A 21968-nucleotide genomic window follows, 5' to 3' on the forward strand; every position below is an offset into this window, starting at 1 on the left:
GAATGCGTCTCGTCCATGCAGCAGCCCTGTTAGCGCAAGTCTGTGGCTTTTCTGAAGGAAGTATATCACGGGGTCTGCTTTGAGAGTTGATGCCAGTCTGTTATCTAAAAGGAGTGCAGCAAGATAAAAGGACCAGCACCAAGTTAATTATCTACTGTTTGGAGCAGAAATTAGACTTACAGCATGTTTATGAAGCAGTTGCCTTTGGCATGAACGATACTGGACTAAGCTTCACTGTAACAGCATGGTTTCTCATTGGCTGGAATCTGAACGTGTGGCAGTAATAAGGGCCAAAGGTCTCTGTGACTAAAAGTGGTTTCTGGTTTTTTGGTTCCAGTTGGTTTTTTGTTTGTTTGTTTGTTTGTTTGTTTGTTTGTTTGTTTTTTGGAGCTGGGGACCGAGCCCAGGGCCTTGCGCTTGCTAGGCAAGCGCTCTACCACTGAGCTAAATCCCCAACCCCTTTTGGTTCCAGTTGGAATTTAATGTTTTGGGGGAAATATGACTGTAAGAGAATGTCACCGGGTGGTGGAGGCACACGCCATTAAGTCCAGCACTTGGGAGGTAGAGGCAGGTGGGTCTACAGAGTGAGTTCCAGGGCAGCCAAAGGAGAGAAGCCCTGTCTTGAAGATAAAAGAGAGAGGGGGAGAGAATCTCAAATTAGCTCCCTCCATCCGTGTTACACGGGCATCCATGTGACACACACACATCCCAACTGCACAGATGGCATTTGACTCGGGAGGGCAGTGTGCTCTGCCCAGCTAAGAGATGTCCTCCGACTGTGGATCGCATTTGGGTGTGTTCTCCAGTACCCTGAGGAGATTATTTATTTGTGTTTGGGAGAGTATATGCATGCGTCTTTGCACGTGAGTGGTATGTTTATGTGTCCTGGTGCACGTGTGTATGTGTGTGAGGAACAAAGTTGACATCCAATGTCTTCCCTGGTCACCCTTCACTTATTAATCAAAGCAAGTCCATGGACTCAGCTAGTCTCAGCTGGCCAGTTTGCTGTGGAATTCATTTACTATATATAAGTACACTGTAGCTGTCTTCAGACACACCAGAAGACGGCATCAGATCTCTTTACAGATGGTTGTGAGCCACCATGTGGTTGCTGGGAATTGAACTCATGACCTCTGGAAGAGCAGTCGGTGCTCTTAACCGCTGAGCCATTTCTCCAGCCCCCCTGTGTGTGTGCCTCTTATGTGAAGAGGTTCAGGCAGTTCCCACACTGCTGCATGCTACCTGATACTGGGGACTCTAACCTCCACTCCTCTCTCTTGTGCATCTAGTGCTTTATCCATTTGGGCCATCCCCCAGCTTCCTTACATGAATTCTAGGGAGCAAAGTCAGCTCCTCCAGCTTGTCCGGAAAGCGTTTTACCAATTGAGCCATCACCTCCTCAGGCCTTTTAGCCAAACTTTTCCATCAATCTGGTCAATAGATACATTTACTCCTGAATGTACGGTCTGATGTTCCAGGAACGATACCCGTGTCAAAACAGAAATGACAGGAAGCAAAGCCTGTGCCAGACCAGAGAGGACAGGCAGTCCCTGAAGGCCCCTCAGTGCTGACCCAGGACTGGGTGTTCACTGAGTACTTACGATCTGCGGGCTCTCTGAGAACAGCAAACATGGGTGAGCCTTCCAGGCCTTACTACAAACCTAGTCCCACATGGTGACCATTGCTCCTGTGTACACAAAATAGTGGTGATTCAGCCTTGTGAAGGAGAGACCTTGGAAAGACTTTGAAGCTTTGGACTAGAAGAGCCTTTGAGCATTGAGAGCTCAGTTAGATATCCTGTAAGAGCTTGGGCGATAAGAATACCAAAGGCCTTTGGTCCCCAGCTCCGAAAAAAAAAAAAAAAGAACCAAAAAAAAAAAAAAAAAAGAATACCAAAGGCCGTGCAGATAGTGGAGGGCTGGCTGTTGAGTTCCAGAAGGAAGCAAAGGTTCTATCAGACCATTGTTTCATGAAGAATTTGTGGTGTCTGGTCAGCTGGAGCTGAAGAATTAGCTGTTATTAACAAGAGACCAGAACCACTAGAATAAAACATTTGCTCTCCTGGGACAAGGGATGCTGGTCAGCTGAGGCTAAAGAATCAGTTGTAATTAAGAGACCTACGACCAGGCAGTGGTGGTGCACACCTTTAATCCCAGCACTTGGAAATCAGAAGCAGGTGAATCTCTGTGAGTTTGAGGTCAGCCCGGTCTACAGAGTGAGTTTAAGGACAACCAGGGAAACCGTGTCTCAAAAAACCTCCTCCTTACCCCACCCCAAAAAAGAAGAGCCCCACCTCATGGAGGTAGAATCTGGGAAGGGTTTCCTGAGAGTCAGCACCTACAAGCTGTGTTCCAAAGACAGCCTAGGTTGTACCTCCTGCTGGCAGCCAAACTTGGTAGTAGCATAAGATTCACCGAAATCAGGCGGTACTGTTTGGAAGCCATGAAGAGATTGTGGTGAGCAGGTAAGGCGGTGTGCAGGGTTGGGGTTCCTGAAAGAGCCCAGGCGAAGCTACTGGTGCAAGTTTCAGCAGAAGAGCCCAGCATTTGGCGGTTCCAATACCATAGGGTGACTACCATGAAGAGCAGAGACAGTGGAGCAGAGCCAGCCTGCATCTAGACACATGCGAGAAACTGTGTATGCTACAGAAGGCGGAGCCAGAGACATGACCCGAGCCCGTTAGAGGAGAGCAGAGGACCCAGACGTTGGACATTGAGCAATTTATACAATTAGAGTTTGGTTTTGCCTTACTCCAACTATGTCTGTGCCATTTTGAAGTAAGAAAGCAGGCTCCCCATGTTTCTGACATCAGCAGTGTCCCGGGATATAAGCGAGGCTATAACTTCACCTCTCCTTGGGGACTCAGATTCTTCCAACAGGGACCAGGCCTCAGCTGCCAGCCACGACCCCCTCAGGCCTGCAACCCTTGACCCTTTAAAAGCAGCACTGGGTGGATGACTCTTTCAAATTCACAAATTCCAGCTCCCTGAGATGCAGCCTTGCCCACCCTATGATGACCACAGCTCTGGCACACTGACCCTGAGGAACAGCTTTTGTTACTCAGGAGAGGACTAGAGTGACTGGAAAAAGAATTGGGGTGAAGGTACAGGGGGGCTCAAGGATAGAGTCAAAGCAAGTGTGCACAGCCTGAGTAAGGGGGCCAAGTAAATGATGCTAGAATGTTCTTTGAAAGAGGTGAGGACTTGAGGTTTCAGAGCTCCAAGACAGTCTGGTGTTGTCCAGAGCTAGCCAGTTTTCTTAGAGCGAAATGACTCTTCTAGGAGGCCAAAGAAACTGCTGACCTCACAACACTCCTCCCTCACCATTTAAGACTCCTGTAACCTCACAACAACTGGGTCCTCCATTCCTTTTAAATTTTTTTTTTTTTAAGATTTTATTTTATTGTATATGAGTATACTGTAGCTGCCTTCAGACACACCAGAAGAGGGCATCAGATCTCATTACAGATGGTTGTGAGCCACCATGTGGTTGCTGGGATTTGAACTCAGGACCTCAGGAAGAGCAGTCGGTGCTCTTAACCACTGAGCCATCTCTCCAGCCCCTCCATTCCTTTTAAAATCAACACCCCACACCCCACCTCATCCAAGCCTGCAGCTTCTCCTGAGAGAGAATTCTTATCGGTCTTATTCCTGCCGCCCCAGATCCATCAGTGCTCACAGGAAATGAAAGGCTTTCTCTGACCACCCTTTTAAAAAGGTTTAACTTTGGTGTATATGAGTGTTTCCCTTGCAAGCATACCACACGCCTACAGAGGTCCAAAGGGGGCACCAGATCCCCTGGAACTGGAGTTACTGCCATTCCGATGCCAGGAACCAAAACGGAATGCTCTGTGAATGTAGAGCATTTCTCCAGCCGCTCCAACCATGGTTTGATGTTTCATTCTCTTCCTGAGTCAAACTCAGCCACCCCACCCCCTCATTCTTTTTTTTTTTCTTCTTTTTTTCCTTTTTTTTTCTTTTTTTCGGAGCTGGGGACCGAACCCAGGGCCTTGCGCTCACTAGGCAAGCGCTCTACCGCTGAGCTAAATCCCCAACCCCCCACCCCCTCATTCTAATGTTTGAATTAAAGTGAATTAATTTGATTAAATCGTGGAGATAAAGAACACTTTGGAGCCCTTTGGGGTGGCACACACCTTTAATCCCAGCAGAGGCCAGGTTATCTCTGTATGAGGCCATCCTGGTCTACACAGTCAGTCTCAGGCCAGCCATCTTAAACAAACAAAACACTGAAGGTGAAAAATAAGAGTCTTTGACACTGGGGATGAAATAGCAAAGCTGACCGAATCGGAAGCATGTGGCTCTACAGAAATGCCAGTAACTACCGTCTCAGTCTGAGGCTCCAATCAGAACCTGATGAGGCCCATGAGGGACTCGTACAAGGCACTGCTGACCTTTCACACACTCTCCTAATGGCTTCTCTAAAATCCTTCAGGTTCCAGTACAGACCATCCTGTACCAAGGAACCAGATGGGTGAGGACAGCTGCGTCTTGGTGGCTGTCCCCTGGTAGCCAGACTACCCTTCTTGTACCTATATTTCCTTGAAGCTGCAGTTACACTGTCCCCACAATACCAGAAAATAAACCACAAGGACACTCAACCTACATACCTTCAATATATATAATATTGAATATTGTGTGTATATAAAACAAAAGTTCCTAATACTTTTGTACTCCTTCCCTTTTGTGGAGCTAACAATGGAATTGATTTGAGATGGAAATAAGGTCATATTGCCCAATAAATATCCCACCTCTCATATTCATAAACCCATCACTGGTTGAGTCCATTAGACTGCTTCCCCCATACTGGGGTAGTCCACTTAACTTGGTTTTTAAGATTAATTTATTTTATGCATATAAGTGCACTGTAACTCTGTCTTCAGACACCAGAAGAGGGCATTAGAGCTCATTACAGATGGTTGTGAGCCACCATGTGGTTGCTGGGATTTGAACTCAGGACCTCTGGAAGAGCAGTCAGTGCTCTTGTAAATATTTATTTACTTGTTATGTATACATCATACAGCTTTCTGCCTGCATGTACACCTGCAGGCCAGAAGGCGGCACCAGATTTCATTACAGATGATTGTGAGTCACCATGTGGTTGCTGGGAATTGAACTCAGGACCTTTGGAAGAGCCATCAGGGCTCTTAACCGCTGAGCCACCTCTCCAGCCCAAGCTTGGTTCTTTTGCCTTATTAAATAAACTACTCAAACTGTCTATGCCTCTTGACTGCATTCATTCCTAAATGAGGATTCAGGGTAAGAGAAGGGGAACTTCATTCTTAAACTCATGAGATGCTGGGCAGTGGTGGCACACACCTTTGAACTCAGCACTCAGGAGGAAGAGAAAAGCAGATCTCTGAGTTTGAGGCCAGCCTGGTCTACAGAGTGAGTTTCAGGACAGCCAGGGCTACAGAGAAAAACCCTGCCTCGGAAAAAAAAAATCCCGTGAGATGATTCTGATGTGGACTATTCTAGAAGCGATGATCTAGGTCCTGAATCTGTGGGGAAGTTGGTGTGAAGGAAGCTACCTCAGATTTTTTCACTGCTCACCACATATCATTGGGCACCCTGGGAGTGCTAGGAAGGCAATGGCAGGGGCTTGGGCCCTGGCTCAGCAATTAAAAGCTGCCCTTGTAGAGGATCCGAGTCCTACACCCACGATCCAGAACCTTCAGCCCCCTCAGCCAGCCTCAGCCGCACTGTGCAGATGGAAACCAAACTGTCCTAAGATAGAAGCTATGGCCACTTCAGTTGGCGACAGAGACGGGTATCATAAGATCCCTTCCAACTGACCCGGGCAATCCTGAATTCAGGGTGATCACCCCAGGTTGTGTTCTGGGATAAGGGTGACCTAAAATGAGATCATCTGGGCCAAACAGGGAGAAATTCCATCTACATCAACACTGAAGTCAGCCAAGACTCGACACACACCCTCAGAGGAGGTGACGGTGCTTGGGCTTACATCCCTCCCCTGTGGCAGTGACTTTAAAGGGACACAGAGGGAGTAGAACATGGTAGGAAGGTTCAGGAACACATTCAGAGGCTACAGGAGGTCCTGGTCCTGTTTAACACATCTAGTCAGGGTATAGTCACCAACCCACTGTGACCAGTGTGACCAGTTGTGGAGAATCAGAGGAGTGGGGATTCCCAGAACGCCATCTGTTCAGCAGAAGTCAGCACACAACCTTGGTGTGGTGTTGCCTTGGTTTAAGGAGCAATGGGACAGGGTGGCGCACTGTGTGTCCAAGCTGCAATTCTCATGGGTTCCAGTGGCTGCGGCCGGCCGGCCCTTCTTGGTGCACACCGCCCCCTGGCGGCGGCCACCCTCACTATGGCCACAGCTCCCTCGGCCTTAACAGAAACCAAGCTCAGGAAGGAAAGCTCATGCGTCCGCGGGCTTCTTTTAGGAATGCGATCAGCTCTGTGCACGTGGAAACAGATCGTGAGGATTCACAGCATCCCTAGACCCTACACTAGGTCCAGCTGAGGGAGACTCTGTCTTCCTTCTGTATAGGAAGTCTGCAAGGTAGGACCAGGTTTCAGCAAGAAAAGATGGCTCCAGCCAATAGGGGCAGGAGGGGCAGCAGGAAGGTCGATGACAGCTGCTCCGAGGTTTGATTGAGTTCGCAGTGGCAATCACAGCTTCTGGTTTCGGGTGTCGTTTTCGGGGGACTGGGGACTTGAGGATCAGAGTTCGGGGCAGGGCAATCCAGCCACGTGGGCCCAATGGGCTGGGGGGAATCTGACTCAGATTTGACACTGCCCTTCGCAAAGCGCCAGGAATGGGTGCCTTTGAAAAAGTAAGTGTCACCTGTAGGGGAGGAGACACTTCAGAATCTTGGTCTAGACCAGCCCCAAAGCCAATGCTCCTTTCTCATTCCAACTCCCAGGATGCCCCATCTGCCATTCCCTCTCTCCATCTTCCTCCCTCCCTTTTCTCCCCCAGAGACCACAATTTAGAGATGAGGACTTCCACACCTGTGTTGCTGATGGTGACGTCGTCTGGGGCAAAGGGCGCGCCCTCCCAGAGACTCAGGGGACGTGGGTAATCAGGGTCTGGGCTCCCGGCCACTTCGTCATACCGCCAGTACTTTTGGCCTCGGATCAGGTATGTCTTGCCGTTGAAAGGCCATGAGAACACAGCATCCACTTCTTCTCCCGGGGGCAGCCCAAACTCTACCAGTGGCCTCGCTGCACCCTGAAGCTGTCGTTCCTGGAACACCCAGAACTGCGGGCCTGGAAGAAGGCATGTTGGTAAGGGGGTAGAGGGGTTCCCTAGACCCACCCTACCCAGGACCCATGACCTTTACCCACCGCTGAAGAGGATGATTCGGCCATCTTGGGGTCGGGCATAGGCAGCCTGAATGACCCTCACATCGTTTGGCAGCCCCTCCCAAAAGCGGTGCAACCCAGCAGGGCGGGGTGATACCAGCTGTCCTGAGGGTTGGAGGCGCCAGAACCAGGGGCCTGCAGGGGAAGAAAAAATAAAGCATGTAGATGTGATGTGGTAAGGAATCTTACCCACTCCCTAACATCCCTCTGTCTGACCCAGTGAGTAGCTGGGCAGGGGGCTGCAGCTTCCTGTCCCATAAAATGTATGCAGGGGTAGGATCCCTCTATATAGCAAATAACCAGACATACGATGATCATTTCATGGCTTGACCAGGATGACACACACACGCGCACACAGCAATCCCATCTCCCAGGAAGCTTTGCAGCCTGGGTATGTCCACCAGAAATAAGAAGCCATTTATGCAAATCCAAGGGCCATCCAAAGTGCATACCTTTGAAGAAGAAAATTTCCCCTCGGATGTTGGCAACAGCATCAAAATTGCCCTTACATCGATCAGGCACAGGTGTGGAGGGGCTGGGGAGGAAAAGGGACTGAGCAGGGGGTAGGGCTCCCCTGTTCCTTGCTCTTGACTGCAGCTGACTGCACTCTAGCAAGGAAGAACACTTCCCATGGGTGCCTTGTGTGCGCTTGCGCGGACAGCGGTGCACACGCATCTGTGTGTGTGTGAGCCATCGGATGACAAAACCCGGCTTCCTCTGCTGCTGTTCGCCTTGTGTTTCTTGGGTTTGCGTTTGTCCTTCTGTGCAGTCTTGGCTGTCCTGGAACTTGTTATGTAGACCAGGCAGGTCTTGAACTCACAGAGATCTGCCTGCCTCTGCCTCCAGAGTTTTGGAATTAAAGGTGTGCTCCCCTATACCTGGTCATACCTTGTTTGTTTGTTTTTTTTAGATGAGTTCTCTTGCTGAACCTGGAGTTCACTGATTCACCAAGGATGGCCCTGCCAGTGAGCTTCAGGGATTTGCCTGTCTCTGTCTGAGTGATGGGATAATGGATCCACACCTCTTGCTTCCACAGCAGGCACTTTACCAAAGGGATCATCTTTTCAGTTTTAATTGTGTTTGTGTATGCCATGCGTGTGTGTATCTGAAAGGGTCACAAGGTGTCAGATCCTCCAGAACTGGGGTTACAGATGGTTGTGGGCCTCTTGAAGTAGGCACTGAGACCTCAACTTGGGTCCTCCGATAGAGCAGCAAGTACACTGAACCATCTCTCCAGCACTCCTAACCCCTTTAATGGAGGACGGGGAGCTGGTCACACAGCTGGTAGAGGACTTACCTGTCAGGGGGCATGACTGGAGGCTGGGGAGGTGGTACCAGAGGTTTCCTTGTGGGCTTGTCATTCGGAGTTTGGGACACTCTCCCTGTGAGGAGAGTCAAACAGATATGGGTTCCCTGGACCTGCTGTATAGGCCACAAGGAATCTACATCTGGAGCTGGTTCAGGGCATCCCTCTTCCCATACCATAGAGCTGCTGCAATCCATCACGGTCATCCTGGGACAAGCGGTATGTGCCAGGGTCACCCACCGGGCCCTGGTAGAAGGGCCTCATAATGGAGTCGGGTGCAGAAGAGTGGCCAAGGCCTAGAGCATGGCCAAATTCATGAACTGCTACTGCAAATAGGTCGGTTCCTTCACCATCTGGAGAGAGAGGACCAAAGGCTAAAGTTGTGGCCATCCCATATTGGGAAGAGAGCACAAGGACTGGGGTCCAATGGCCAAGTGGAAGACCCAGGAGACTCTGGAGTAGGACCTCCCTCTGCTCTGCCCAACCCTTCCTAAATGGCATCATTGTTCCAACGTTCCTGCAACCATTCAGTGAATAGTTTTGAGTATCTCTTCTTGGCAGTAGTGACATTGGGGTAGGGGAAGAATGAAACCCAAAAGGACAGAAGGGGTCCCCCTCATCTGGGAAAGAAAGACTTCGTACAGAAACTTTAGGGCAGGAACCTGGGGTATCCGGTACTTAGAATATCCTTGACTAATTTCAACCTGTGGTTAGAAACCCTCACTCTAGCTGGGGGTTGGGTAGGGCGGGGAGTGGTGTACACCTTTAGTTCCAGCACTGGGGAGGCAGAGGCAGGGGGACCTCTGAGTTTCAAGGCCAGCCTGGTCTACAGAGCAAGTTCTAAGACAAGGGCTACCCAGAGAAACCCTGCCTTGAAAAAGAAAGCAAGGAAGGAACAACAAACCCATTCTGCCGGGTGTGGTGGTGCACATCTCTAATCTTACCACTCAAAAGGCATGGCAGAGGCAGGCAAATCTGTGAGTGTGAGGCCAGCCTGCTCTACAGAGTAAATTAAAATTTACTACATAGAGAGACTACATAGAGAGGCTACATAGAGAGACTGTGTCTCAATACAGACCAGACCAGACCAGACCAGACCAGACCAGACCAGACCAGACCAGACCAGACAGACAGACACCAACCCCCAAGCTCCCCCATCTTCAGTCCAGGGGGACTTCATCCCCTCCTGTCTTTGGATCCACATTTCCTGGTCAGTTCTCAGACCTCACCTCTCCTCTCTCCATCTTTCCTTCCTCCCCAGGGCCCCTGCCCTTCCCACTCGAAGCTCTTCTAATGGTAGGAGCAGACAGAGCTCAGAGCTCCTAACAACAAGCACTCTCAGACCGCAGTCGGCTGCTCTGGCGCCCTGCCTCACGGCCAGGCTTTGCTACCACAGCGCTTCTCCTCCTGCGATCCCACCCAGCTCAGAACAGAGCCTCTTCAGGCTTGGCTTCATCGATCTCTGACTTCATCGCATAAGGCTTGACTGGAAGAGACTGAGTCAGGTGACCTGTCCACACGGCCCAAGTTCCCAGATGTCGGGCTGGCCTCGTTTCTAACCAGCATTAACCAAGTTGAAAGTGAGGTTATTGGGACTGACAGGTAAACTGAGGATCGTCTTGCCCTCAGCTGCTGAGTCTATAAGCAAAAAGAACAAGGAAAGACTTTTCTTTTTGAAGCCTTGGTCTCACTGTGAAGCCCTGACTAGACTTTAATTCACTATTCAGATCAGTCAGATCAGATCGTGATGCAGTCCCCTTGCCTCTGCCTCCTAAGTGCAAGCACCCCTGGTAAAGCCTCTCTGCTCAGCATATTGTAGGAAGAGCTAACGCTAGGCTTCCGTACATCTTAGACCTCAGTCTTCTATCATTTCGCAGAGGGAAAAGAGTCAGCAAAGACCGCAGCAGAGCTCAGACAGGCGCTCTCCATGCCCTGACTCTGCCCCTAGCTTGCGACATGTTGCGTCTTCAGGTGAATCTCCTCGAACTACATTTGAACTTACATGTTGGCTGCAGGTCAGCTTACTGCTCTGAATCCTTTTACTGAGAAATCGGAGGAAGTTCGGTGTCTTAACCGGGTGTTCTCTTCTCCCTTCCTTATCTCACCTCTCTTGGGGCAACATGGGGCTTCCGGGTCAGGAGCCTCTTACTGCATTTTTCTCATGCTAAAGCAGACAGGGAAAGTTACCCAATCACCTAAACTAACCCTGAGAGCCCTGGTGGACAATGTCCAGGTCCCTGTCACCACCTGCCTTTGTCTTTGGCCTAGCAGATGGCTCCTTTGATCCTCTCAACGTGTACTCTAGGTCCATAACCCTTCAAAGATGGGAAATGTACTTCCTATGTCCCCAAGACAGGCAGAGCAGGGATGTGGCTTAGCTGGCAGAGTGCTTGCCTAGCATGTGTAGTCCCCAGGGCTTCAAGGTATTCAGGAATCCAAAGTAATCCTTAGCTCACAGACATAGCAGCTGCCTTTGGCTACTTTTGTGGGTTCCTTTATCCACCCTTCTTCACCTCTTTTCTTCCACCCTTTCAACCGCACAACACCAAATAAGAGAGAACAAAGGATAGAGGGGGAAGGAAAGAGCTCCCTGAATAAGTCAATGTGCGGAAAAGGGGTGATGATATGGTTACTGACTACCGCCTGCTGACTAGAGACATTGAGTTCCTCCAGGCAAGCTTGACCTTCACTGTCAAGATGGCTAATTCCGGGGTTGGGGATTTAGCTCAGTGGTAGAGCGCTTGCCTAGCAAGCGCAAGGCCCTGGGTTCGGTCCCAAGCTCCAAAAAAAAAAAAAAAAAAAAGATGGTTAATTCCTTCTTCTTGTTGTTTCTTCTTTTTGCATAACTAGTTAACAAGCCACACCAACCAACAACCCACCCACCCTCACCAGTCCTCTGAAAAGTCCCCAGAATGCCAAAGGTCACACAATTGCAGAAACTATCTGCAGATGGCAAAATCACGCCCCCTTCAGAGCACGAGGCAAATCACCATCGGCTTCTGTGGACAATCGGAAGCAGCCCCATATCCCACGCCTAGGATTAAAACGAAAACATACTTTTATATCATCTCTGTGTTTTTCTTTAAAAAAAGAAATCCCAAAGTTGTCACCACACACCGAGATCTGCCTGCTTCTGTCTGCCAAATGCCGGGATTAAAAGCATGCCACGTGCACTCTTTCTCTAAATGCATCCACATCCGCCCTGCTTTCTACTGACTCGGTGGAAGGTCCAGTGCTTAAACACGTCATCCTGAGACACTCTTTGGGCCCGACTGCCAGGATTCCAGTCACATTAGGTTCTGCCCTGGCTGCTTGGCCTTTCAGTGATCACAGCCTCCACTTTCTCGATTCTTCTCATACTAAACTCTACTTTGGAATTCTCACATCCATGGAGATGTGGTTTATAGGCACAGTAAGGTCACTTGTTCCCACATAACCAAATCCTGGTCAGGTAAGCATTCTGCCATTTGTTTGTGGTGTGGCAATGTCTAACTACTTCTCCTTTTCTCCCCACCTTTTTTAGGTCTAGGGTTTTTTCGTCGTTGTTGCTATTGTTTGATTTTGTTTTTTTTTTTTTATTTTTGCATCTTGGTTTTTTTTTAATATTTACTTATTTATTTTATGTGTAAGTACACTGTAGCTGTCTTCAGACACACCAGAAGAGGGCATCAGATCTCATTACAGATGGTTGTGAGCCACCATGTGGTTGCTGGGATTTGAACTCAGGACCTCCGGAAGAGCAGTCAGTGCTCTAAACCACTGAGCCATCTCTCCAGCCCTTGTTTGTTTTTTTTTAAAGGCCATATGTCTTGCCTGCTGGCCTAGAACTCTTTAACTTGTTCACTGGCTGGTCACTCATATAGACCATCCTGCCTTTGCCTCCAAATGCTGACATTATAGGCGTGTACTGCCACACCCAGCTACCCATCTCTCTTAACTCCTCCTTCCCAGCCACTACTTCTTGACTTCGAGGTTCTCCATTGCTCTCTTCTTGACTTTCAAATTCTCCCATTTCTTCTGGGCAAACCTTGCCGATCCCTCTTCCCAGGTTGGAATCCAGGCAGCAGCACTGCAGCTGGTGCCCACAAGTGAGAAGGAAACACCCACCGGACACCCTCCTTACCTCATCTCTAGCTGAGGAAACAGTGCAAGAAGGCAGCGTCATCTGTGCTTACCGCAATCAGAAGAAGCTAAACTGATTCAGCTTCGAAGCTGACCTACTTGCACGGGAGATGTGTGTGGCTCAGTGGCAGAGCACTCACGGCATCCGCACAGCCTGCATCTCCAGCCTCAGTGAGTGCCCCACAGAGCCTGGGCACCAGACATAGCTGTCTCCTCCCCATCATCCCAACACAGCAAACTGAGATCTGGCCCCACATCCTTGCTCAACTCCATTATTTTTTCCTCCTGCTACCCTTTCCCCTGAGAAATTACTTGCTTAAGAGTTTCTAACTGGGGGCTGGGGATTTAGCTCAGTGGTAGAGCGCTTACCTAGGAAGCGCAAGGCCCTGGGTTCGGTCCCCAGCTCCAAAAAAAAAAAAAAAAAAAAAAGAGTTTCTAACTGGCAGGGAGGTGATGGTGCACACCTTTAACCCCAGCCCCCAGGAGGCAGAGCTCAAGTCTAGTCTGGACTACAGAGAGAGTTCCAGGACAGCCAGGGCTACCTGAGGAACCCTGGCAGAGAAACCCTGCCACCCCCACCCACCCACCCCTGGGGGCGGGAGGACAAAGAAAGAAAATAAAACTTTGTATCTGGAAACAAGAAAAAAACACAAGAGGAGGGGTTGGGGATTAAGCTCAGCCGTAGAGTGCTTGCCTAGCAAGGCCCTGGGTTCGGTGGTCCCCAGCTCCGAAAAAAAGAAAAAAAAAAAAAAAGAAAGAAAAAAAACCAAAAAACAAAAAACACAAGAGAAAAAAATAGTGCTTCAGTGCAGGAATCTGGGAGGGCAAGGAAAAAAAAGAATTTCTGGGGGTTGGGGATTTAGCTCAGTGGTAGAGGGCAAGGTCCTGGGTTATGTCCTCAGCTCGGGGGCGGGGGGAGGGGGAGCGCGGAGACAAAATAACAAAAGAATTTCTATCTAAAACTCTTCTTCTGGGAAACCTGACCAGGGACAGAACCCGGAGCCCAAGACCCCAAGACCTGCAGGTGTGTCTGTGTGAGGGTGTTAGCAACCCTGGAACTGAGGTTACACACAGTTGTGAGCTACAGAGTGGGTGCTGAAAATTGAACCCAGGGGGTTGGGGATTTAGCTCAGCGGTAGAGCGCTTGCCTAGCGAGCGCAAGGCCCTGGGTTCGGTCCCCAGCTCTGAAAAAAAAGAAAAGAAAAAAAAAAAAAAAGAAAATTGAACCCAGATCCTGGGGAAGAGCAACCAGTGCTCTTAACGAGATGCCATCTCCCCAGCCCCAGGATGGAGGTTCTAAAGAGGATGTTTATGTTCTGGGCCTCCCAGCACTTTCTGCCCTCCCACTGCTCCGTCCCCTGAGTAGGTTAATCTAACAGTAGCAATCTTGTAGGATGCTAAGCTACCATCCCATCCTCCCTGTCACCAGAGGATCTAGAGAGCTCATAATCTGGGCCTACTCCAACGTCTCTCAGGTCTAGCCATCTGCCATCAGTCCCCAGATTCTCCTCCCTGGATTCTTTGTCCACTCCTGCCTTTGCTTCCCTCCACTCCACTTCCCCATGCATCCAGGAACATTCTAGGACGCAGAGCTACCTGATGGGTCCTCGCTGCTTCCCGAAACCTGTTGTTTAAATTCTGTTTATGCCCCGAAACCCTTTACAACACAGGGCCCACGCATGTGTGACATCCCCACAGAGGCCACAACTTTGGTTTCTAGCCATGGGTGTTCCAGACCGTGCTCCACTCAATAGCTCCTCCCATCTTCGGCTACACAGCACTCCACTCACTGGTTTGTGTGCTCTCCCTGTGCCTTTGCACTTCAGACAAACACTTTGCCCATCTGGCCCGTGATGCCCAGTGCTCCAGGTTTTTTGTTTTTCTTTGAGACAGGATCAGTCTTTGTAGTCTAGGCTGGCCTTCATCCCACTATGTAGCCCCAGGTTGGCCTCACACTTGCTACAAACCTGCTTTAGCCTTCCACACACAACTACTTGGAAGCCTGTCTTTAAAATAAAAGTGCTTGTCTTGAGTTGGAGTCTTGCTATATCCCTTCAGCTGGTCTCAAAAGTCTTACAATCCTCCTGCCTCAGCTTTTCAAGCACCGTGATTGCCGGCATGTGCCGTTACCCTTAGTACCGCCGTATCCCGCACTTGGTGTGTATTTGAGCAGAAAGTCACCACCACCCTATCCAAGAGCACAGACTGCCTCCTCCTCAGGACTTTCTATTGCGAGTTCTGGCAATTGCCTCTGTGTGTATAGTAAGTACAAGTCATGCTTCCACCTCAACTGATGGAATTTTTACACCAGCTCAGCTTTGAGCTGGGCACTTGAAAGGCCCCTGTAGTGGTAATTTTAAGTGGATTTGGTTGTGCCTCAATGGACTGGCCAAACACCGGTCCAGATGTTGCTGTAAAGGTATTTCAGACTTGACCGCCATCCACTCTCGGTGACACAAGTCACCCCAGTGCAGAAGGACCAAGCACAAAAGGGCTCTGACAGCAGACACTGAGGACTCTAGGGAAGGAATTCCGTCTCAAGACAGAAGCAGAAAACTGGCATGAATTTTCATTCTGCCTTACAAAATTTGGCTGTGCTAGTTCCCACAATCCCCACGAGCCATTTCCTTAGGGTAAATCTCTTTCAGGAAAGCCTAGAATAGATAGTAAACTCAAAACCAGCCTGGGCTACAATGATAAGACTAGGTCTCAAAAAAACTTTTTTAAAAAAATTTTGGGGGGCGGGGGTGCGGTGCAGAGGAGGCTAGGAACTGGAGAGGTAGCTTAGTGGTTAGGAGCACTGGCTGCTACTATTCCATAGGATCCAGGTTCAATTCCCAACACCTACATAGTAGGTCATACCCATATGTGATACCAGTTCCACACACCCGAATGGCTTGCCACAGAACCAGGAATACATGTGGTACACAGACACTCTTGTAAACAAAACATCCATACACATGAAATTTAAAAGTTTTTGTTTGTTTGTTTGTGGCTCTCACTGTGTAACCCAGGCTGGGCTCACTATGAAGACCAGGCTAACCAGCCACTTGACTGTCTCCTAAGTGCTGGGATTAAAGCTATGTGTTACCATGCTGGGCTGTGTGTGTGCGTGTTTGTGTGTGCAGACAAGCAGTATACCACAGTAGTCTATACTTCTCACCCCTCTGGGGATCCATGACCAACTGACACAGTTTCCATCAATCCATTAATTCAAACCTAGTTCTTTGGCACAGACAGATCTGGAGAGGCAACCCCTCTGAAGATGGAAAGTTTTACCTGTTGACCCAAAAGTCCAGGTCTCTTCATCGTCAAAGTGAGTGTCTCCAGAGATGGGGTGTTCTCCAGGGAAGAAGGCGTGAGCCAGCGTGCCACCAGGCCCGTCAAAGGGGTAACTGTCTTGGTGGTAGGCCCGGGAAAAGTGGATAACGATGTCAGGCTCCTGGTACTGAGAATCCACCTCTTGGAACGTTAGGCCTGACGCAACAGCCCAGACATCTAGGGCATAGCTCACAAGGGTCCGGACAACAGACTGGCTCAACCGGGAGCTCTGAGAGAAGGACTGGATACTGAGGAGAGAGAAGGAGATCCTGTGGCTGTGGAGGAAATGGCCAGGCAAGTTTGGGGTCTAGTCAGCAGGCCAAGGGAGGGGCAGACCGAGGCTTACCTCCACGTCAGGGTGCGCTTCTTCCACACGCTGCCACTCAGAGTATAGCGACGCCGGCGCCTGACCAGCCCAGCAGGCCCCAGGATATCAGGCAGGGAGCACCGGGGCTTGTGCATGGTGGCTATTGTTATTGGGTCTGTGGGAGACAGCAAGCCATGGTGAACAATAGGACAGTCCTTGATGGTGACACCAACTAACCAACACATCGACTCAACACTGAAGACCACTGGCTATTCCTCTAGAAGACCCAAGTTTGTGTCTCAGCAACCACATAGTGGCTCACAACGGTCTGTAACTGCAGTTCCAAAGGACATGACATTCTCTTCTGACCTCCATGATGCATAAACATACACACAGGCCAAACAACCAAATATGTAAAAGTAAATAAATCTTTAAGAAAGAAGTTGGGTAAGGCTTCATGGCCTGATGTGGAGCCTAGACAGTCACAGTGAAAGGCAGCTCAAGCCAGGCCCCCTTTCTACTGGGCCATGAATGGACTGGCCACTATCCAAGGCACTTAGAGACTTAAGCTGGGTCCCTTGTACCACTTCCCTAGACCCAATGGGTGGATGCTGGAGAAATGGATTGTATATGTATGTGTGGGGGGACACATGTGCCCCTGTGAGTGTGGAGGCCAGAGCTCAGCCTTGGCTGTTGCTCCACAAGGGCTGCCATTAGTTTGGGGTTGAAACAGAATCTCTGACTTGGTCCAGAGCTCCCCAACTAGGTTAGACTAGGCAGTAAGCCCCAAAGATCTACATCTCTGCCTCCCCAGAGTTGGGGTTACAAGGGCACTCCATCAGGGCCCTCTCGAGCTGGATTCTAGAGATCAAACTCTCAGGCTTGCGAGGCCAGTACCTAGTTGCCAACCCTGCCGTCTCCACTTTCCTTTTAGGGCCAGAGCTCCACTAAGCCACCTCTCCCCTTAAGTCTGTCCATCATCTTTTTTTCTTCCTGGTTTTTTACTTTGAGTCAGGGTTTCTCTGTGTATACTGTGGTGTCTGGAACTCACTCTGAAGATCAGCCTGCCTCTTCCTCCTGAGTGTGGGGATTAAAGGCGTGTGCCACCACCACCTGGCCTGGTTTACATCTTCACAGGATTCTGATCAAAGTCTGAAGACCAGCAGGAGTTGTCTCCGCCCCCCTCCCTCCCGTAGATAACCATCTATTCTCAAATCAGCTCTATCTGTAAAGCCTTTTTTTTTTTTTAAGCACCACGCATTTTCAGAAGTCATTTCATCTTCAAATAAGATCAAACCACAACTCACTGGTAGCAATAGCAGACAGTAACCAAGAACGTAGTGATCTCAGACTCTGTTCTAGTTGTTTGAGAAGGAATGGGCAGGGGAGGGGAATTCTTTTCCTTGTAGCTATTGAAGATTCTCCAAGCTCCTTCTGCCTTTCTATTTAACTCCAGGGGGAAGCCCTCGGCTCTACCTCCAAAATATACTCCCTGGACTCAGCTTCTGCCCCATTCCCACCTCTGCTCCCCATCAGCAAACGAGAGAAGCTTAAGACCAAACCAGAGCTGAGCTCAAAGGCCTGGCAACTGTATTCCATCTACTCAGGGGGCTAAAGCAGGAGGACCACATGTTCAAGGCCAGCCTAGGAAACAGAGAGGAATGCTCACCTCCACAGTAAAACTAACTAACCCTGCAACTCAGATGAGGTCGTTCTTCCCCTTTGACACCCCCACCCCCCTTCTTTGAAACCTCTTCCCAGATCACCTAAGCTCCTCAGCCTGTCTTTCACTCCAGGCAGATGAACTTGTGCCTGTCACAGTTCTTCTGCAGTTACTAAGATGTCTTCCTGTGGCTGTGTCCTATTTGTGACCGAAGTTTATACTCTCATAGGACATATTTCAGAGTGGTCTGCTCAGCTGGATGTATAGTACCGACCTGGAATTCCAGAATTCAGACTGAGGCAGGAGGAAACAGAGTTCGAGGCCAATCTGTGCTACAGAGGAAGACGGTCAACAAAAACGAAACGGTGGCCTACCCTAATCCGACTGCAGCTCTTAGCATCAGAATGAAATAATTTTGCATTTTAATGTTCTTTCTTTGTTGGGAATGGGGATGGATCTGTCCTATCCCGGAAGCTGAAGTCAGACAAAGCCGGGCCAGAGGGATTCCAAGGTCTGGGGGCTGGGACCTGAGACCAACATCTTCAACCTCTTGAGAATCAGGCACAACCTTGAGATTTAAAGACTCCGGGCGAATCACAGAGGCAGGACTGCCAGGCAGCAGGGCGGGCTACCTACCCATTTGTCCAGTCTCAGGTAGTCCAGCAAATCTCTGCATGACTTTGATCGCATCCTGCAGCTTCCCAAGACTCTGCATCTGGGCGTGGACAGGATCCGCCGGTGGCAGGTAGCCATAGCGAGTCAGCCAGTCCTAGGACATAGGAGAGGACTGATGAAACCCTAAAAGGGACAGGGCTTTCGCTTCTCACTACTATTTGAAAGTCCCGCCCTCCAGGGAAGCCAGAGCCACAGCGCCTAGCCCTGGATGATAGAACCTACCTTCTTTATACACACAGCCACGGCCCCCAGTCCTGGGTTTGCCATTTTTATAGATCCAGCAAGCTGAGGCCCCAGCTTCCCACTTTAGCTCCTTTCCAGACTTCTGAATCCCAGTCACCAAACCTCCTGATAGAGCCAGTAATTAAGGGCTCCGAGAGCCCACCCTCAGTCACTCTTCAGGACATTTGAAGCCACCCCCCTTTCTTTCAGACTCAGAAGTCCGCCCTCTCCTTTCCTTTTACCGGTTCTGTGTGACCCCAGAAGCCGGCGGACCCCAACTCACCACGCCCATGCTCACGTCCTGAGCCCTGAGATTCTGAGCTCGCACCGGCTGCAGCAGAACCAACAGAAGCACCAGTAACGGGAGACCCAGAGCTTGCAGCCTCAGGATGCGTTCAGCTTGGACGGACCGCAGGGGCATTCGAAAGAGCCCTGACTCCCGCCGCCCTGGAGGGATCGAGGAGGTCAGGGACCCGGCGCGGCAGGGAGCCGACACAAGGTAGTAGAGATGGGCAGGAGAAATCTGGGATCCTGGGAGGCACATCACGGGCTGAGCAGCGATAGCCGAGGGTCGAGGTGGGGATGGGGAATGAGGGATCCTGGGAGCGTGGAGAAGGCGCAGGAAGGACCAGAGGTCTGGCAATGAGGTCCCCTACTCCGGTCTCCTCCAGGTGCTTGTCCGGCCTGGGCGAGGCGCCAACTGCCCAGTCTTCTAGTGGGAGCCTGAATGGGGCGGGGCTCACCCAGAGAAGCGTTAAGGGCGCAGTAGGGGAAGTAGTCCAATCTTCCGAAGCCAATGTCCCAGAGAAGGGCCAGGGGTTCTCCTGTTCCCCGCCCGCACGCAGGGACTCTCCTATGACCTCAAGGGTTAACTACTGTGGGGCAAGTCGGCTGACATGTCCCCTACTTCTCCGCCTCAGTCTAAAAGTTTCTGTTCCCAGATCCATGCTCTGTCGCAGGGCTCTCTTCTGCTTCCTTAGGACCGCGGGCCCGGGGCGGGGTAGCGGAGCTCCCCTCCCCCCACGCATCCTGTCGTCCTGCCTGGGGACCCCAGGCTGCCGGCCGTCAGAGCTCCGTAGCTTCCTTTCGCCGCGGGATCCCAGCCGGGGCCAGCTGTGCGCAGTATGGTTGCCCCGGACCATTGTTCCAACCCACCCAGATGTGCAAACCTCTGTTTTGAGCACCTCTAGACTCTAAACTCAGGTCCTGTTCCCATCTCAAGGTGCCCCAGCCCTCCCCGGACTAAGCTTTTAAATCCAAAACCTGCACGTGAGGAGAAGAAAAAAAAAAAAAAAGGCAATGACGAGTAATTAGGGCGCAGGCTGCGGATCAGAATGGAAGGAAAGTGGCCACTGGGACTTGTTGACTGCCGGTACCTTGAGCAGCAGGGGGAGATCCATCTGCATTTTAGACCAAATAAATAGCAGGCAGGATGAAGAAACTGCAGATGTAAACTAAAACACTGGTGTCCTGTATTCCTCTGCAAAGCTGTGAACAAATGCCACAGACTGGGTGAGTTAATACAGAAAGAAATTCGTTCTCTCACAGTCCCCAAAGGTCCAGGAGCCAGTGCATCGGTTTCTTCTGAGAACTCTAGGCGTAGAGAGGGCCACCCCTTTGCCGGTCTCTTCACATGGTCATATCCGGTTCATGGCACCCCTGGGATGTCTTCCCCAGACCTTGAAGTAAACACATTCCCAAGCAATGGGAATTCGAGATTAAGCATAAAAACATACGGGACATCCTCTAACTTTATTTTGTTTTTATTTTTAACCTTTTATTGATTCTTTGTAAGTTTCACATCATGTACCCAATCCCACTCATCTCCCTGTTCCTTCATATCTGCCCTCCACCCTGGCAACCTACCCCCAAAAGAAAACAAAAGCAAACAAACAAAAAAAAAATTTAAAAAAAAATCTCACCCACACATTGCAAATGTTCATTGAAATGAGTGATTGTTTTGATTCAAGGCCTCTGACTTCTGCTACACCATCAATATCAGATCCTTGCTGGGACTCTTCTCAGACATCCTGTTATTGTCCTGTGTCATGGAGAGCCTGCAGCTTTGGCTCTGGAGGACCAGACCACCCTTCGTGTGCTCCCGAGCTTCATAGATGGATAGATGTTGGGTTGGGCCAACTCAAAGCCCTGGCTCTGGTTCTGGTTCTAGGTGACAGCTGAGCTGGTTGGTCAGCAAGCTAGTTCTCCCACACCCAACTTCCTCCAGGGTGAGCGTCCAGCACTGCCCTGGCTAGCTCGCCCAATATGGACAAGGCGTAGAGACAGCTCTCCTGTTCTCATGCTCCAGGGCTGGCTCCTCCTCAGTCTCACCACCACAGCCAGCTCTCCTGTGCCGCCCAGGCAAAATGAAGGGCCCTCTCTCAGTGTGCTTCACCTGGAGAGAGATGTGGCCAGCTCTCCAGAGTGCCACAGCCAGTGAGGGCCGGGGCCAGCTCTGCCCAGCCCTTGAACATCCACATGGTCCCAGGAGGCACCCCAGACCAGGGACATCCAAGTTGTCTCTAGAGGTAATGAGAGCCACAGACATTAACACAGACCCTGATGCTTACAGGGAAACAGAGGCAGACATGGCCTTCAGCATGAGCTGTGACTCCACCGTGGCCTCAGGTAGAAGGGCAAGCTGCTCGTACCGTGCCACCTCTCTCCACCCTCGAGTCTGCAGTTCTGCTTCTCTTCATGGTGATCAAACTGCACCACCTCTTCCGCTCTCCATCTCTCCCACGTGCACATATCTACGGCCCGCCCATGCTGCATGGTGGAAGGCTGGCCTCTGGGCATCTTCTACTCACCCTCACCTCGTAGCGTGTCAGTGGGCTGGCCTCTGGCTGACTCTCACTCTCCTGAGCCTCATGGGGTGGAGGCCACTGGATATCCACTGACTGCCCGCCGTGCCTCTTGGTGGCTGGCTAGTCTCTGTCTTTATTTTTGAGACAGGGTCTCCCTGTGTAGTGTTGACTATGTACATGAAGCCAGCCTTGA

General features: G+C 50.4%; 1 protein-coding gene and 1 long non-coding RNA gene across 3 annotated transcripts; one reads left to right on the forward strand and one right to left on the reverse strand.

Moving 5' to 3' along the window:
* Positions 1–4139: 4139 nt before the first annotated feature.
* Positions 4140–19697, reverse strand: Mmp25 (matrix metallopeptidase 25). The gene is given in 10 exon segments (NM_001427286.1): positions 4140–6831; positions 6999–7256; positions 7335–7487; positions 7805–7887; positions 8650–8734; positions 8835–9011; positions 16060–16349; positions 16448–16583; positions 18708–18840; positions 19252–19697. Coding segments are annotated over 10 exon segments (1848 nt in total). The 5' UTR covers positions 19513–19697; the 3' UTR covers positions 4140–6559.
* LOC102557038 (uncharacterized) lies at positions 19272–20723 on the forward strand. 2 transcript variants are annotated; one of them, XR_015631453.1, is made up of 2 exons: positions 19272–19467; positions 19949–20428. It is a non-coding gene; the product is annotated as an uncharacterized LOC102557038 (long non-coding RNA). The 2 variants fall into 2 exon arrangements; XR_015631452.1 differs by having other exon boundaries at positions 19301–19467; positions 19910–20723.
* The last annotated feature ends 1245 nt before the right edge of the window (positions 20724–21968 follow it).

The sequence above is a fragment of the Rattus norvegicus genome, chromosome 10 (assembly GCF_021556685.1).
Source record: "Rattus norvegicus strain SHRSP/BbbUtx chromosome 10, alternate assembly SHRSP_T2T, whole genome shotgun sequence".
Classification (NCBI taxonomy): Eukaryota; Metazoa; Chordata; class Mammalia; order Rodentia; family Muridae; genus Rattus; species Rattus norvegicus.